This window comes from Callospermophilus lateralis, chromosome 14 (assembly GCF_048772815.1).
Source record: "Callospermophilus lateralis isolate mCalLat2 chromosome 14, mCalLat2.hap1, whole genome shotgun sequence".
NCBI classification, from domain to species: Eukaryota; Metazoa; Chordata; class Mammalia; order Rodentia; family Sciuridae; genus Callospermophilus; species Callospermophilus lateralis.
The window spans coordinates 59,831,845-59,849,801 of NC_135318.1; the positions used below are offsets into that span (position 1 = coordinate 59,831,845).

General features: G+C 35.8%; 1 protein-coding gene across 1 annotated transcript in view; it reads left to right on the forward strand.

The window, feature by feature from the left end:
* Positions 1–17,957, forward strand: part of Alms1 (ALMS1 centrosome and basal body associated protein) — a 202,822-nt gene that overhangs the window by 20,348 nt on the left and 164,517 nt on the right. The window contains exon 3 of the mRNA XM_076833468.2: positions 3,910–4,035. Within this exon, the coding sequence (XP_076689583.1) occupies positions 3,910–4,035 (126 nt within the window). The remainder of the gene's footprint in view (positions 1–3,909; positions 4,036–17,957) is intronic.

A 17,957-nucleotide genomic window follows, 5' to 3' on the forward strand; every position in this document is an offset into this window, starting at 1 on the left:
GTTTTTCAGGGTATAATGTTCTTGGTTTTACATCCATTTTCTTTCAGAGCTTGATATGTATTATTGTAATACCTCCCATCTTTAAGGGTCTGGGTTGAAAAAATCAGATGCGATCTAAATTGGTTTCCCTTTAAATGTGACCTGTTGTTTTTTTCCTCTGAGAGCCTTTAGAATTCTATCCTTATTCTGTATGTTAGTCATCTTCATAATAATGTGCCTTGGTGTAGGGTCTGTTGTAATTTTGGACAGTTGGCATCTTGTATGCCTCCTGCATTTGATTTTTCATTTTATTCTTTAGGTTTGGGAAATTTTCTGATATTGTTTTGTTGAGAAATTTGTCCATTCCTTTGGTTTGTATCTCTGAGCCTTCATCTATCCCAGTAAATCTTAAATTTGGTCTTTTTATGTTCCATAGTTCTTGGAAGTTCTCTTCATTGCCTCTTAACATCTTTTCTCCATGCTCAACTTTATTTTCAAGATTATATGTTTTATTTTCATTGCTTGAAACTGTTTTCCAAGTGGTCCATTCTGCTGGTGATATTGATCAATGAATTTTTTTTAATCAATGAATTTTTGATTTGGTTTATTGATTCCTTCATTTTGAAGATTTCTGATTGTTTTTTTTTTCCTCCTAGAAACTCCGTTTCTTTATTGAAGTGATCTTTGCTTCCAGTATTTTGTTTCTTATATCATCCTTTACTTCAGATTAATTTAAATATGATCATTCTAAAATTCTCTGACATTTCTTCCACTGTGGTGTCAGTGGATTCTGTTATTGAAATATTTTCTATTATTGGGATGATTTGTTCCCTTGCTTTTTCATGTATTTTGTATGTCTACCCATCTAAGGCAGTTTATATTCTGTGGACTTATAGTGTCCAGTATCTCACAAGTTTACAACAACCAATGCAAACAGTTTACAGAATTAAACCAAATAGCTCTTTATATGAAATCTACAGTGTTGATTGTCAGAACAATCAGAAATGATATGATCAGTTATTGTCCATAATGAAAATAGTAAGTTTACAAAATGGTTTATAATTTCACATAGTGAACAGGGATAAAACAGAAGTGATGTAGGATGTGATGAGTATGAGGGAGGAGAAGAGAAAATAGAAGTAAAAAATTGAAGAAAGACAGGGCTGGGATTGTGGCTTAGTGGTAGAACGCTTGCCTAGCATGTGTGAGGCACTGGGTTTGATTCTTAGCATCGCATATAAATAAGTAGATAAAATAAAGATCCATCAATAACTAATAAAAATATTTAAAAATTATGGAAAGAATTAAAGAGAATAATAGATATTGGCTGCTAGGGGAGGAAAAGAGAAAGAGTTGAAGGAAATGATAAGTGTGAGAAAAAAATGTATAAAATAAAAATTAAATAGTAAAAAAATAGAGAAGTAAAAGATTACAAGAATAAAATCATTATATTCTAATCAAACATCTTAGTCTTCAAACTATTGTTCCATGAGAAATAACTACTTTCAAGAAAATGATAGAAATGAGAAACAATAAAGATATATGAATATGTCTAAATGTCCAGTTGAAGATAGAGTTAAGAGGAAAGAAGAAGAGATGGGGTGGTAGATAAGGGTCTGTAGATTCAAGAAGTAAATAGAGCAAATGCAGAGGAGACAATGTTTTTATGAGGTGGGAGAACAAAAAATAGAAGTAAAAGAATTAAAGGCAGAGTGAGAAAGAGCAATAGAATTTGGCTGTTGGCAAGAACAAATAGAAACAAAGGAAAACAGTTGTGAAGGATACGTTAGAAAATCAATCCAAAATATAGTAATTAAAAAATCTTAATCTATGAAAAAATATCTGCTTTCAAGAAAAGCTAAAAATGAAAAAGCAGACACAAAAATGTATGAGTTCAAATGCATAAATGCTTATCATGTATCAATCAGTATACATTCGAAAACAATACAATAGAACAAAAACAAAATAACAGAATATCAATGAGAGTATTTGCCTACTGTCTGTGCCAAACTGCCCTTCTGTTTCTCAGCTTCCCTTCATAGCAGGATGGGATGAAGAGCTATGGAAGATGCTTTTGTCTTTACTTCCAGGGTATTGTTGCCGCTGTGTTCTGTGAGATGAATTTCTGCAAGTGAAGCTCCCAGGGGTGGGGATTAGGTCTGGTAAGCCCCAGGTGTTTTATGGTGTAGGGATATTGTGTGGGGAGTTTTCGGGCATTAGTGAATCAACCACTTCTAGGACTGTACCCCCACTACTTTCTCCAGGGCACCACTCCTGGGAAGAGGGAGTCAGTATTTTGCAGATTCTGATGTTTAGAACAGTGTTCAGGGACACTGCTCTTGTTTGGTCTTTCAATGATTGTTTCCGATCACTGAGCTCAGTCACCCTGCCCGCCTGTTCATTTTCTCTCTGCCACTGGTCCTTTGGTGCTGTGAGGTTGAAGTGGGGAAAGGGAGGACGAGCTTTCTCAGGCCTCTCTAATCTGTATTACTCCCAGGCGAAATGGTCTTTGTGGCTGAAATTCTTTTTTTTTTTTTTAATGTTTACTTTTTAGTTGTAGTTGGACACAATACCTTTATTTCATTTATTTATTTTTATGTGGTGCTGAGGCTCGAACCCAGGGTCTTACACGCGCGAGGCGAGCACTCTACCGCTAAGCCACAAGCCCAGCCTGTGGCAGAAATTCTTAGTGCCAGAAATTCTTCTGCTTTGCTAGTCTCAGTTTACATTTTGCTGTTGGCGTCTGCCAGATTCAAGTGTTGATTTCATCCCTGAACTCACTGATATAAATTCCAGGTCGAGTTTGTGCCATTGTCTCACAGAGGTATTAAAATGCTTGGGCTCCCCATGCACTCTGGCAGATTGTGACTTTTGTGCTCTAGCTTAATGGGTCGAACAACCTCTGGATCGGCCCAGGGCAGGCTGCCCCACCAATCCTGGGATTTCCTACTCCAAGTTTTCCCCAGTACTTTTTGATATTTTGTGACCTTGAGTATTAATTTTCCCCACTCCCACCTGGAGCTCAGGTCCACTTCTGTTCCTTAGCCTTGTCCGAAGTACTCCAAATTTCCCAATGTTCAAGGCTTCTGTCCAATATTGCATATCATTGCAGTGCCCCCACCCCCCTCCCAGAAGTAGTTTTCTCGCATCCGAGGCACTCAGCTGGGAGAAAAGCCACTTCCCGCTAATCCACCATCTTGGCTGTCTTGTAATCTTGTTTTTATAGAGAGCATTATTTTGTTTACTCTTTGCACTGTTCTCTCTGTTGTTTTTGTGGCCGCTGTGCCATCTTTTAGAACAAAATCTCATATGCGAAGCTTTGGGTTCTTGTTCTGCAGGCTTATTGGAAACTTCTCTGGAACCATTCTCTGAATCAGGGGGTGGTTTGATCCAGGTCATTTTGTTTGGTTCCTTTGATCTTTGCCATTTGCACAGGTTAACCTTGGAAATGGTTACAATTTCTCTTTCCTTTTTCAACAGGCAGGAGAATTCTTTTCCAACCTCTGACTTCACACAAAGGTCATGGCTTTTGTTCTCATTCTCTGTGTTATGAGTTGATTTTAACCCCTACTGTTAGAATCAATGTCTTAGCTATAAGCAGTAAGATTTAAAAATAGACAAATTGCTTGTTTCTGTCTTTTTTTTTTTTTTTTTTTTTTTTAACCTCTATAGATATAGGAGGTTATGGAACTGTGGAACTGCTGTGGTTTATTGGAAAGCATATTTGGTCCTCACTGGGTAATCTTAAGTCCCTGGATCCTTATTTTTAGGTGAGGATAATAAATTAGATAGACGTCTTTGAAGCCAAAATGTTATTTATGTGTAAATGGTTTATAAACTGAGAAGTATATTTATATGTATTAGGTTATTTTTATTGTTGCATAATTGCAGTGGTTGTGTTACTAATGTAAGTCTGCTTTTGACTTTCAGGTTGTTCCATTGACCGATAATATTTGGCAACAGTCATCTTATGAAGGTGATATTAGAAAACACATTTCTGATAGTAATGTAGCCTCATCAGAAACAACAGTTCAGTGGGATTCTGGGGATGATCAGGTATGTCTGGGGACGAATTGGCAAACCATTTTTCTTTTGGTTAGCATACAAGAAATTCTGCTATGAAGAAGTGAGAAGAGGTAAGTTACTATTCCAGTTTTCTAACAGGTCTTTGTAAACTTTATATGGAATAGCAGCTTACTTTTGTTGTGGGACAGAAAACACACCAAGTTCCAATTTTGCCCAAATTGAAGTGTGTATATTTAGCCGACCAGCTCCCCGCAGGAAGGACCCATTACTGTCTCTGCAAGGAACAGCCCCAAGACTGAGCATTTTAAGATATTTAAAGGCAAAAATTACATCTGGGTTTACGTAGCTGTAAGCAAACAGGTACAGAAGCTGGACTGGGCAGTTTGTGAGACAATGCAATGGGTACGTTGGTATTTCCTGCAGGACTTTCCAGGTTGGCATAGCAGCAAGCAAACAGAAGGGAACTGGGACAAAATGACCCTAATTCAGTACAAGTTAGAGAATGGTTAATAACATCTAGACAATCAATCTCCAACAAGGTACATTGCCCAAGAAAAATGGAAAGCAAAGAGAATAATTTTACATTGTATAAGAATTACTATTTTGTGTTGCCAAGTACACTATGCTAGTAACTATTAATGGGTACTGAGGTAGGGCTTTCCCACAGAAGAAGCATTTTTTACATGATATGGAGTCTCAGGGTAAAATGGAGTCTGTTTGGTCATTGCCCATTTAGCATGGCCCATAACACTTTATTTCTTGTCCTTAGGACCCTTTGCAATCTTCAAGTATTTGAAAGAGCATCTGTTTACATGGGTTATGTATATATTAGCATGAAATAAATTTAAAAAAATTAAAAAATATATTTAGTTTAGAATTACAAAATGGGGGGGGGGTCTGGGGCTATAGCTCAGTGGTAGAGTGCCTACCATGCACATGTGAGGCACTGAGTTTGATCCTTAGTACCACCAATAAAAAGAATTATAAAATGAGTTTATAATACTACCAAAAGTGTGTTTTAAAATGAAAAATGACTTTCTCAAAAAGAAAGGGAGAATAGCATTGTTTAACATTTTTATAGATTTCTTTAATGTATGGTTTAATTGGAGACTATTGGTGTATTAGGCTTCTTCAGAGAAATAGAAACAATAGGATAGTGATATATACACATACCACACACACAAATTGGCTTTATTTTAAGGAATTGGCTTATATGATTATGGAGGCTGGGAGAAGTCCCAACATTTGTAAGCTGAAGACCCAGAAAACAGTATATAGTTTCTGCTTGAGTTCAAAGATCTGACAATCTTTAGTTAAGATTGTATAAGTTCCAGTCTGAGTGTGAAGGCAGAAGACCAATGTTTCAGCTTGGAGATGCCAGAACTAATTCTCTTTTGACTTCCTTTTGTTCTTTTTGGTCTTTTACACAATTAGATCAGGTCTACCCACATTGGGGAGGGCAAATGCTTTGTTTAGTCTTCTCATTTAAACACACCCAGAGTAATGTTTAACCAAATATCTGATTACTACCTGATTCACTCATTTTGATAAATAAAATTAACTATCATAATTATGTTTTTACATGTGCTTTTGCATTTAGTTTGTTGGGATATTTTGTTTTGGTTTAAGTATATGAAGGAAATCTGACCTGCCATATATGGTTAGAAAAGGGTGGCCATCATTGATTGCCAGGAAGCTTGTCAGTGACCACCAGGGATCCTCAGACCATGCTTTGAGAATGAGCTAGAACATAGTCATAAACTTAGAAGAAATAGAAGAATCAAGAGCAGATGGGGGAGAGCTCATGTATCTTTTGGAAGAAGTGCAGCCTTAGTCATACATTTAAATATTGAAGGTTGATTTTCTAGTAACTTAAGTATTGAGAATTCTTCCAGTATCTCCAACTTCTTCTAAATTGCAGTGGGTACCTATTAAATGTAAGATAGAAAAGGAGAGAGAGGAGTTAAGAGTAAGAGTAAGTCCTGATCAGACTACTCAGGGGCCATTAAATAAAAGGGAATTGTTATGGGTTAAATATTTTGTGTCCCTTTATTGATGTGTTGAAATGCTAATGCCCAGTACCTCAGAATGTGACCTTTTAAGAAATAAGTTGATTGTAGATGTGCTTATTAAGTTAAGGGGCCACAATGGGGTAGGATAGCCCCTTCATCTAATATCCTGGGATCATTGTAAGAGAATGCCATGAGAAGAGAAAAAAACACAGGGAGAGGACAGCCGTGTGAAGCTGGAGGCAGAGATTGTAGTTATGCTTCTAGAAGCCAAGGAATGCCAGGGGTTTGCAAATTAAAAAGGAATTCCCCTAGAAGGTTCAGAGAGGCATGCCCTGCCAACACCATGATTTCAGACTTTTGGCTTTGGAAACAAGAGTAAATTTTTGCTGTTTTAAGTCACCTATTTTTTTTTTTCATTTTTTATGGTAGCCTTAGGAGACTTATACAGTTTATATTCCTAAATAGATTGATATTCCCTGAGAACATGTGTATCAATCTATTTTGTGTTACTATAACAAAATGCCTGAGGCTGAGCATTTTATAAACAAAACAAGGTTTATTTACCATACAAAATTGTAGAGGTTCAAGAGCATGTACTGACATATGCTTAGCTCTGGTTAGGGCCTTATGGTAGATGGCTTCACAGTGGTGGGAATGTGTACAGGAGAGATCAGATAGTCAGAAAGGCCAACAGAGGGTAGGAACCAGTCTTGCTCTCATAACAACTTGTAATGAGAACTAGCTTTTTTTTTTTTTTTTTTAGAATTTAAACTTTATTTTATTTATTTGTTTTTATGTGGTGCTGAGGATCAAACCCAGTGCCCCCTCTGCACTAGGCAAGTGCTCTATCACTGAGCCACAACCCCAGCCCAAGAACTAGCTATTTTTAATAACTTACTTTCATGAGAAGAAACTCACTCTGTGATATTAGCTTTAATCTCTTCTGAGGACAAGTGTCTGTAATGATCTAATTACTTTGCATTAGGACCACCTTTTAAAGGTTCCTCTTAATACGACCACATTGGGGACCAAGCTTCTAACACCTGAACTCTTAGAGGATAAACCATGTCCAAACCATAGTAGCATGTTTATGGTAGAGCACGGTTTAAAAATTGATGCCTTCTTTTTTTCTTGATTTATAGAATATGAACCCTGATGAAACCTAAAGCATTTCAATTTTGCTTTTATGCCTCTGTTCATTAGAATAGCCAAATATTGTTCTCTCTCTTTTTCTTCTTTTTTTCCTTCTGATTATTCTGTGTATTATTTATCCTTGATGCCATCATGTGAATTACCTCTCTCTATTCATTGGAAACTGTAGCTCTTGTTATGTTATCTTACTCTCTTAGTTTTTTTTACTTCAACGTACATTACCCATTTAGTTTGAATGTGTCTCCCAAAGTGCATATATGAGAAACTTAATCCACAGTGCAATAGTTTTGAGAGGTGGGAATTTCAGGTCCTGATTTGGTCAAGAAGGCTTGAGTCTCATGAAAGGATTAAGGTCATTATCTTGAGGGTAGTTTTGTTATAAAACCAAAGCAATTTCAGCCCTTTCTCCCCTCCCCCTCCCCTCCCCCACCCTCCCCTCCCCCTCCCCCTCCTCCTCCCCCTCCCCCTCCTCCTCCACTTAAATTCTACATAACAGTACAATCCATTTTGATATAATTTACAAGCATGGAATATATCTTATTCTAAATCAGACCCCAGTACCTCTCTTTTCCCTTGCCTCAGAGGTACTGGGGTCTCCCTTCCCTCTATTGATCTTCTGCCATTTATCCATAGTGATTTTTTAAAAAATTAATTTTTTGTGGATGTACACAATGAGATTCACTGTGGTGTATTCATATATGTACATAGGAAAGTTGTGTCAGGTTTGTTCCTTTTCCTGTCCCCTTCATTCAGCTTTGTCTAATCTCCTGAATATTGATTCTTCACTCCCATCCCTCTTATTGTGTGTTAGCTTTCAAATATTAGCAAAAACATTTGACCTTTGGATTTTGGGGACTGGCTTATTTTACTTAGCATATAGTCTCTAGATCCATCCATTTACTGGCAAATGTCATAAAGCCATTCTTCTTTATAGCTGAATAATACTCCATTGTGTGTATATATACCACATTTTCTTTATCCATTCGTCTGTTGAAGGGCATCTACGTTGGCTCTATTGCTTAGCTATTCTGACTTGAGCTGCTTTAAATATCACTGTAGTATGCTAACTTTAAATCTTTTGGATATTAACTGAGGAGTGGCATAACTGGGTCAAATGGTGGTTCCATTCCTAGTTTTTTGAGGAATCTCCACATTACTTTCCAGTAATGTGGATGCACCTATTTGCAGTCCTACCAGCAATGTATGAATGTACCCTTTTTCTTGCAAACACTTATTGTTGCTTTTATTCTTAATAACTGCCATTCTGATTGGAGTGAGATGAAATCTCAGTGTAGTTTTAATTTGTATTTCTCTAATTGCTAGAGATGTTGAACATTTTTTCATATATTTGTTGACCATTTGTATTTTTCTTCTTCTTTTTTTATTGGTTATTCAAAACATTACAAAGCTCATGACATATCATCTTTCATACATTTGTTTCAAGTGAGTTATGAACTTCCATTTTTACCCCAAATACAAATTGCAGAATCACATCAGTTACACATTCACAATTTTTACATAATGCCATATTAGTGACTGTTGTATTCTGCAGCCTTTCCTATCCCCTACTATCCCCCCTCCCCTCCCCTCCCATCTTCCCTCTCTACCTCATCTGCTGTTGTTCAGTTTTCTCCCTTGTTTCCCCCCCGCCCTTCCCCTCACAACCTCTTATATGTGATTTCGTATATCTGAGGTGCAGGTGGCAAAGATTTTTCTCCCATTCTGTAGGCTCTCTCTTCATGCCTTTGTTTGTTTTCTTTGCTGGGAAGAAGCTTTTTAGTTAGATGCCATCCCATTGATTGATATTTGATTTTACCTCTTGCACTTGTTAAGTCTTGTTAAGGAAGTTAGTTCCTGAGCCAATATGCTGGAATATTGGCCTACATTTTCTTCCAGTGTGTGCAGGATTTCTGATCTATTCATAGGTTTTTGTTTTTTTTTAATCCAAGTTGAGTTTTGTGCATGGTGAGATATTCTACTACATATAGATTTCCAGTTTTCTCAGCACCATTTGCTGAAGCTAACACACAATAAGGGGGCCAGGAGTGAAGAATCAATATTTGGTAGATTAGACAAAGGGGAATGAAGGGAGAAGAAGGGGATAGGAAAAGGAATAAATCTGAGATAACTTTTCTATGTACATATATGAATACACCACAGTGAATCTCATCATGTATATTCACAAGAAATTAATTAAAAAAAATAACTTTAGGTAAATGGCAGAAAGATCAGTGGAGGGAAGGGAACAGGAACAGGTAGTGGGGAAAGGCAACATACACTTTTCTCCAGTGAATGTTTTTGACTCCTTTGTCTAGTAAGAAATAACTGTATTTCTGTGGTATTATCTCTATGTCTTCTGTTTTATTGGTCTTCATGTCTGTTTTTGTGTCAATATCATGGTGTTTTTGTTACTGCAGCTGTGTAGTTAATATAAGTTCTGGTATTGTAATGCCTCTTTTACCACTTTTCTTGCTGAGGATTGCTTTGGCTATTTCAGGCCTCTTATGTTTGTTTTGAATTTTTAATTTAATTTACTTTTAAAATAACAGTTAAGAGTTTTATTATCAAAATTATTACATCGCTTGTGAAAGTTCAGATGTTACAGTAAGGTGTAAACACTCCACTTGAGAAAGAAGTGAAACTTCTTCCCTTCAAAGAATCCCCCCGACCCCCACCCCACCTCAAGGTCTTGACAGCACCCTGCCTACTAGAGTGGCTGGCGTCTGTGCACATGCCAGGCAGGGTGAGGACCACCTGCCCATGCCAGGCAGGGTGAGGACCACCTGCCCGATCACCTCTCCCCTTGGTTAACAGCCAAGGAGAAAATGCAAACCCCAGCCCAAATGGAGAGAGCCTTACATAGATTTTATATAATATTCAAAGAACCTGGCATCTTAGGCAACATGATGTTCACTTCCAGTGCTCTCCCAGACTGATGGGTTTGTGGGGAAACAACAAAAAGAAAAGTACTTTGCTGAGGTTTCAGTATTGAAATAAAAAGAAAAATCTCCCCCTGTTTGGTCAAACACCTGATTTCAATCTTGAAGAGTGACCTTTTGTAACAGTCACAAAGAGAGAAGACTGTGCATATGCTAGTTGTAGGGCAGGATGAAAAGAAAGGGCAGCAAAAGGCTGGTTAAAGGAAGGAGAAAACAAATTAGAGGGAAGAAGGGAGACTCACAGTGTTATCTTGTCCAAAAGAAAAGAAGTAAGGTCTGCTGTAGCACCAGGGATACATTTGTCATATACTCAATACCCCTGGTTATAATTGAATATAAAATTAGATAAATAAAAACATACTGGATATTACAGTAAACAAGTGAAAGAAATAAGCTGGAAACCACATGTATGGAGTTCATTCCTTAAACGAAGAAAAAGTCAACAAATAAATAACCTAATTTTATATCTCAAAGCCATAGAAAAAGAAGAACAAATCAACATGAAAAGTAGAAGAAGACAGGAAATAATTAAAATCAGAGCTGAAAATCAATGAAATTGGAACAAAAGAAACAATTGAAAACACAAAACGATAAGTTGGTAATTTGAAAAAAATAAATAAAATCGACAAACTTAGCCACGGTAATGAAGAGAAGGAGAGAGAAAACTCCAAATTACTAAAATCCATGATGAAAAAGGAACTATCATCATGGACACTATAGAAGTACAGAAGATAATTAGAAACTATTTTGAAAATTTGTACTCGAATTAAAATAGAAAATCTTGGGGCTGGGGTTGTGGCTCAGTAGTAGAGCACTTGCCTAGCATGTATGAGGCACTAGGTTCAATTCTTAGCACCACATATAAATAAAATAAAGGTTCATCAACAACTAAAAAGAAATTAAAAAGAAAGTAGAAAATCTTGAAGACAAGACAGATTTCTAAAGACATGACTTACTCAAACTGAATTAGGCTGATATATACAAAGTTAAACAGATCAATTTTAAGCAACGAAATAGAAGATGTCATCAAAAGCCTACCAACCAAGAAAAGCTCAGGACTAGAAGGATTCACTGCTGAGTTCTACAAGACCTTCAAAGAGACTTAAACCAATACTCCTCAAATTATTCCATGTATGATATGTCAAGACCTTTGTAATGTTTTGAACAACTAATAAAAAAATTATTCAGTGAAATAGAAAAAGAGGGAACACTTTCAAACTCATTCTATGAGGCCTATATCATCCTGATTCCAAAACCAGACAAAGACATTAAGGAAAGAAAACTTCTGAGCAATATCTGTGATGAACATAGATACAAAAATTATCAATAAAATTCTGGAAAATAGAATACAAAAACATTTTGAAAAGATAGTGCACCACAAAAAAGTGGGGCTCATCCCAGGGATGCAAGGTTGGTTCAACATACGGAAATCAATAATTGTAATTCATCACATCAATAGAATCATATGATCATCTCAATAGAGGCAGAAAAAGAATTTGACAAAATACAGCACCCCTTCATGAAAAACTGGGGATAATAGGAACATGTCTTAACATTGTACAAACTATCTATGCTAAGCCCCAGGCCAACAGCATTCTAAATGGAGAAAAATTGAAAGCATTTCCTCTAAAAACTGGAACAAGACAGGAATGGTTATGTTAATCAAGGATATTGGTCTGAAGTTTTTTTTCCTTAGCGTATCTTTGTCTGGTTTTGGTAACAAGGTGATACTGGTTCATAGAATGAGTTTGGAAGGATTCCCTCCTTTTCTATTTCATGGAAATATTTGAGGAGGATTGGTATTTATTTTTCTTTTAAGGTTTGGTAGAACTCTGCTGTAATTCATCTGGTTTTGAGCTCTTCTTTGTTGGTAGTCTTTTAATGGCTTCTTTATATTTCTTACATCAAATTGATCTGTTTAAATTTTCTGTTCCTGCTAGTTCAATTTGGGTAGGGCATATATGTTTAGGAATTTGTCAATGTTTTAAGATCTTCTGCCTTTAGTATAAGTTTTCAATAATTAGTTTCAGAATAGATAGTAGTGTTGTGGAGATATTCCCTTTTTTATCACGGATTTTTAACAATTTGTGTTTTTTCTTTCATTTGGTTAGCCTTGGTAAGGTACATAAAAATGAACTTTTTTTTTGTCGATTTTTTGAAATTTTTTTTATATTAGAACTTCATTGACTTTGGCTCTGATTTTAACCATTTCCTGTCTTCTATTGATTTTGGTGTTAGTTTAATTCAAGGGCCTGGCGATGTAACATTAGATTGTTTATTTAGTATCTTTTTATTTTTTAGTGACTGCTCAAAGTTGTGTCTCTTCATTTTAGTACTGTGTTCATTGTGTCCTAGAGATTTTGATATGTTGTATCACTATTCTCATTTACCTTTGTGTTAATGTATTTTTTATTTTATCCCTGGTTTCTTCTGTTATCCATTGATCATTCAATAGTGAATTATTTAGTCTCCAGGTTTAATTTCTATTTTTTATCTTATGGATTTCTCATTTCATTCCATTTTGATCTGATAGAATGTAGGGTATTGTCTCTGTATATTTTTTGTATTTCCTAAGAGTTTCTTTGTGGCCTGTTTTAGAAAATGTTCCATGTGCTACTGAGAAGAAAGTATATTCAGTCATTGATGGATTAAATATTCTATATATGTTGGTTAGGTCTAAATTATTAATTGTACTTTTTAGTTCTGTAGCTTCTTTGTTTAGTTTTTAAAAAAATATTTATTTTTTAGTTGTAGTTGGACATAATACCTTTATTTATTTATTTATTTTTTTATGTGGTGCTGAGGATCGAACCCAGGGCCTTGCATGTGCTAGGATAGTGCTCTACCGCTGAGCCACAACCCCAGCCCCTTTGTTTAGTTTTTGTGTGGATGTTCTATCCAGTAATGAGAGAGGTATGTTAAAGTCACCCAGTCTTATTGCATTGTGGTCTTTTTAATTTTGGCATTGAGAGGGGTTTTGATTATGTATGCTCCATTATTTGGGGGACAAATATTTACAATTGTTATTTCCTGTTGTTGTATGATTTCCTAACACAGTTTGAAGTGACTTTTTTTTGTCTCTTCTGATTAACTTTGGCTTGAAGTTCACTTTATCTGATATATGGAGAATAGAAACCCCTGCTTGTTTATGAGATTCTTGTGAGTGGTATGTTTTTTTCCCATACTTTTACTTTTAGTCTGTGCATGTCTTTGCCTGTGAGTTGAGCCTCTTGGAGAGAGCATTTTGTTGCATTTTTAATGCAGCCTGCCAGCCTATGCTTTTTGATGGATGAGTTTACTCCATTTAAATTATTATTATTGAGAGATGATTTTTATTCCCTGAAGTTTTGATTTATTTCTAATTTAATTTGAATTTGACACTCGTTTGATAGACTGTCCTCCCTCTGTTGGTTTTCATTTTAAATTTTCATTTCTAATTCATGAAATAGTTTAGTGAGTATGTCTTGTAGTGCAGGTTTTCTAGTTGTGAATTCTTTTAGCTTTTGTTTATGGTGGAAGGTTTTTATTTCGTTTTCAATTCTGAAGCTTAATTTTGCTAGGTACAGTATTCTTGGTTGGCATCCATTTTCTTTCAGAGCTTGGTATGTATTATTCTAAGATCTCCTAGCTTTTAGGGTTGGGTTTAGAAATCAGTTGAGATCTGGATTGGTTTACCGTATAAATGCGACCATTTCATTTTTCTTTGGCTGCTTTTTAAAATTCTATTGCTATTTGTTATGTGTGGCATTTTCATAATAATGTGTCTTGGGGTGGATCTATTGTAATTTTGTATATTTGGAGTCCTGTATGCCTCCTGGATTTGAAGTTCAATTTCCTTCTTAGGGCTGGGAAAAGATTGTGCATTCTTACTTTGTATTTCAGAGCCTTCATCTATCCTTATATATCTTAAATTTGGCCTTTTAATGCTACCCCATATTTCTTGAATATTCCATTCATGGTCTCTTAATATGTTTTCTCTATGTTCAACATCATATGCTTTGTCTTTGACGACTGAAAATCTGTGTTCCCAGTGATCTAGTCTATTGGTGATGTTTTCCATTGAATTTTTAATTTGGTTATTGAGTCCTTCATTTTGAGGATTTATGATTGATTCGTTTTCATAATCTCTATCTTCTTGTTGAAGTGTTCTTTCACTTGTGTATTTTCTCTCTGATTTCACTCCTTACATCATCATTTACCTGTAGAACAGTTGCACTATGAACTTTCTAAATTCCTTCTCTGATATTTCTCTACTGTGGTGTCATGGAGTCTGTTGTTGAGGCCTTTGGGTTGTTTGAGATGGTTTGTTCTCTTGCTTTTTCATATTGTTTGTGTGCCTACTCATCTAACAGTGTGGTTCTGAAGTAGTAGAATTTCTACCCTATCAACTTGTAGTGTCTGTGCAGGTTACAGTACCTCACAAATTAGGAGGAGAAAAATAATTGCAACAATCAAAGCAAACAATTTATAGCATTGAACTAAATACTTAGTTCTCTCCCTCTGAGCTGTGGCAGCAAGGAGCAGTATTGCTACCACAATACTATTATCTTGGCTCTAATGTTGCCTTTTTCTCTGTTTAATATACAAAAGGTTCTGTCTGTAAGGCTCTCTGACTGTCTGGTATTGAGATTTAGTGAAATCCCTCTTTTACCCATCTCTCAGGGAAGCAATATTAACTGATATTTGAAACCCAGGTCATGGAGTGGCAAGAAATACAACTTTCCTCTAGCCCACTGTGTTGCTTACCCCTTCAGTCCTTTCTTTCTTGTATTTGTATATTTCTTTACCACTGTGTGATGCCTTCTATTGTATTATGATGATGTTAACAGGGTTCTCACTAGAGGGAACCCTTTGATCGTGGACTTTACGGTCTCCACAGTTGTGAATCAAGTAACATCTATTGTTTATAAATTACCCAATCTTACAGGCCTGGGGGCATACACCTATAATCCCAACAAATTGGGAGGCTGAGGCTGGAGGATTGGCATTTTGAGGCCATCCTTAGCACCTTAGTGAAACCCCGTTTCAACATAAAAATGAAAAAGGCTAGGGATGCAGCTCAGTGGTAAAGTTTCTGGGCTTCAATCCCCAGTACTATCAATCAGTCAATCAACAATGAACAAATTACCTAATCTGTGATTTTTTTTTTGTCTTAACAGCAGAAAAAGTGGACTAAGGTACTGTCTAGTACCTGAGATTCTTAGGTCTTTGATCTAGCCTTCAGTGTTCTTTATCTTATTACCCCATTTTAGCCTTCTCATACCTCCTCTTTGTTACTAATTCTGTGGTCACAGGTTAGACCTTGTCATCACCAGCAACTTCAGTACAAATGTCTCACTTTCTCTTCCCTTTTAGCTGTGGCTCAATTTTATATTCTGCTCCCTGTTACAGTGAAATTTACAAGAATTGTCTATAGTTTCTATTTCCTTTTTCCTTACTCTCTTTTTAAAAAGTCAGGGTTATTGATGTATAAATTAAGTATAGCAAAATTCAATCTTTGAGGCATATTGTCTTTCATTGAGCTTTGAGAAATACTATGGTCATGTAAACACCAATTACCTTTGAGATATATAACATTGCTATCATCCCCCAGAAGTCTTTCTATGTCCCTTTAAAAAATATTTATCTTTTAGGTGCAAAAATGGACACAACACAATGCCTTTATTTTTATGTAGTGCTGAGGATCAGACTAGGCAAATGCTCTACAGCTGAGCCACAATCCCAGCCCTCTATGTCCCTTTTTAAATTATTAATTTCCATGCTGATTGGATTTCTGCCCCTGTAGTTTTTGCCTCTTCTGAATTATACAGTCTGTAGACTTTTGTATCAGGCTTATTTCACTTGGTGCATGCTTCTGAGATTGACCCATGTGGCATGTATTAATAATTTGGTCCTCTTTAATTTTTGATGCTGAATAGTATTCTGTTCACATACAGATTTTTGAATAGACATACACCTTCATTTCTTTTGAGTAAATACCTAGCAATGGATTTGCTCACTGTTATGGTAATAGTATATTTAACTTTATAAGAAAAGGTCAAAATGTTTCCACAGGTAGCTGCACTATCTTTAATTCCCAGAATTTTGTGATAGTTCTGGTTACTCTATCTTGGTATTGTCAGTTTAAAAAAATTTTTTTAGCCACGTTAAAATGTACGGTGTCGCATTGTGGTTTTAATGTGTATTTACCTAGTGACGAATGATACTGAGCATGTTTTTTTTTTTAATTTATTTTTTTAGTTGTAGTTGGACACAATATCTTTATTATTTATATATTTTTATGTAGTGCTGAGGATTGACCCCAGAGCCTTGCATGTGCTCTACCACTGAGCCACAACCCCAGCCCACTGAGCATGTTTTTATGTGCTTATTTGCCTTCCATGTTTTCTTCTTCAACGAAGGGTTTAACCCTCACCTCCTTTTATGGCTAGTTTTTTCTTCTCGTTGAGCTTGTAAAGTGCTTCATATATTCTAAATGCAAGTCCTTTATCATATATGGATCTTGTAATCATTTTCTCTGAAACTCTTGGCTTGTCTTTGCATTCCTATGTCTTCAAGGAATGGAAGTTTTTATGAAATTGGCTTATAGATGTTTTTTCTTTTGTGGTTTATGCTTTCTTGTATCCTGAGGAATCTTTGGGTCATCCTAGTCCACAAAGATTTTTGCCTATGTTTTCTACTAAAACTTAGTTTCTTGACCTTGTCACTACTAGCATTTTTGGGCTGAATAATTGTTTATTGTGGGGGGCTGTCCTGTGTATCACAGGATGTTTAGGGTCCCTGGCCTGTTCCCATCTTGATATCAGTAATACTTCTCCAGGCCGTAACCATCAAAAGTATCTTCATCTTAGGTGTAATAAATAGCATTTGACAATATTAATCATTGCATAACTTCTTAAAATCACTTCTGTTCTTGGGTTTTTCTGATTTTTCTCTCTACTTCCCTGGCTATTTTCTTTTAGTATACTTTGCTGTTTTATCTTCCTCTCATAAATCCCAGAATTATAGTTCGAAAGTTGCTAAGGAGTATGATTCAAATGTGGTTTGCAAGAAGAAAATTTTGTTTGTATGATGTTTTAAAAAACATTGAAATAGAATATAGTGAACATATAATGCATAGCTGGTCACAGGTGCGATTGCTCTATTCCAGAACAGAATTATTTATCTTTTTGAGTTTTTAACTTGTGCTTAAAGTATTGGAATATTTTTGTTCTCATCCACATTGAGGCTTTAAATATATTTGGGCTATGTGCAGTGACACGTGGTTGTAGTCCTTACTACTTGGGGGACTGAAGCAGGATGATTGCTGGAGTCCAGGAGGTTGTAGAAGCCAGCCCAGGCAACATAATATAGAGGGGGAAAAAAGATAAATATACATATACAACCCAAATTTCTATGTTCAACCTTTCCTTCTCTCTCAAACTTTGTCCAAAAACTTGTCACCCTTATATCTATCAAATATATTTAGAGATTTGATGGCCTTTTAACATTATAAAGGTATAACACCAAAATTCTTTACATGATAGAAACATTATAATAAAATCATAATGTAGAAAGGAAAGGAATGTTGAACAGAGGTTACTTAAAATTTATGAAGAGAAGTTAGTATGAGCATGTTTGCATGGTGAGAGGAATGGTTCAGTAATGAGAGAAAAATGGAGGAAGGAAAGTAGGAAAGAAATTTTTCAAAAAATATGGAAAGGAAATCATTGAAAAAATGATGATGGGGCTGGGGTTGTGACTTAGTGGTAGAGTACTTGCCTTGCACATGTGAGGCACTGGGTTTAATCCTCAGCGCCACATAAAATATAAATAAATAAAAATAAAGTTAATAAAAAGTATGTCTTTG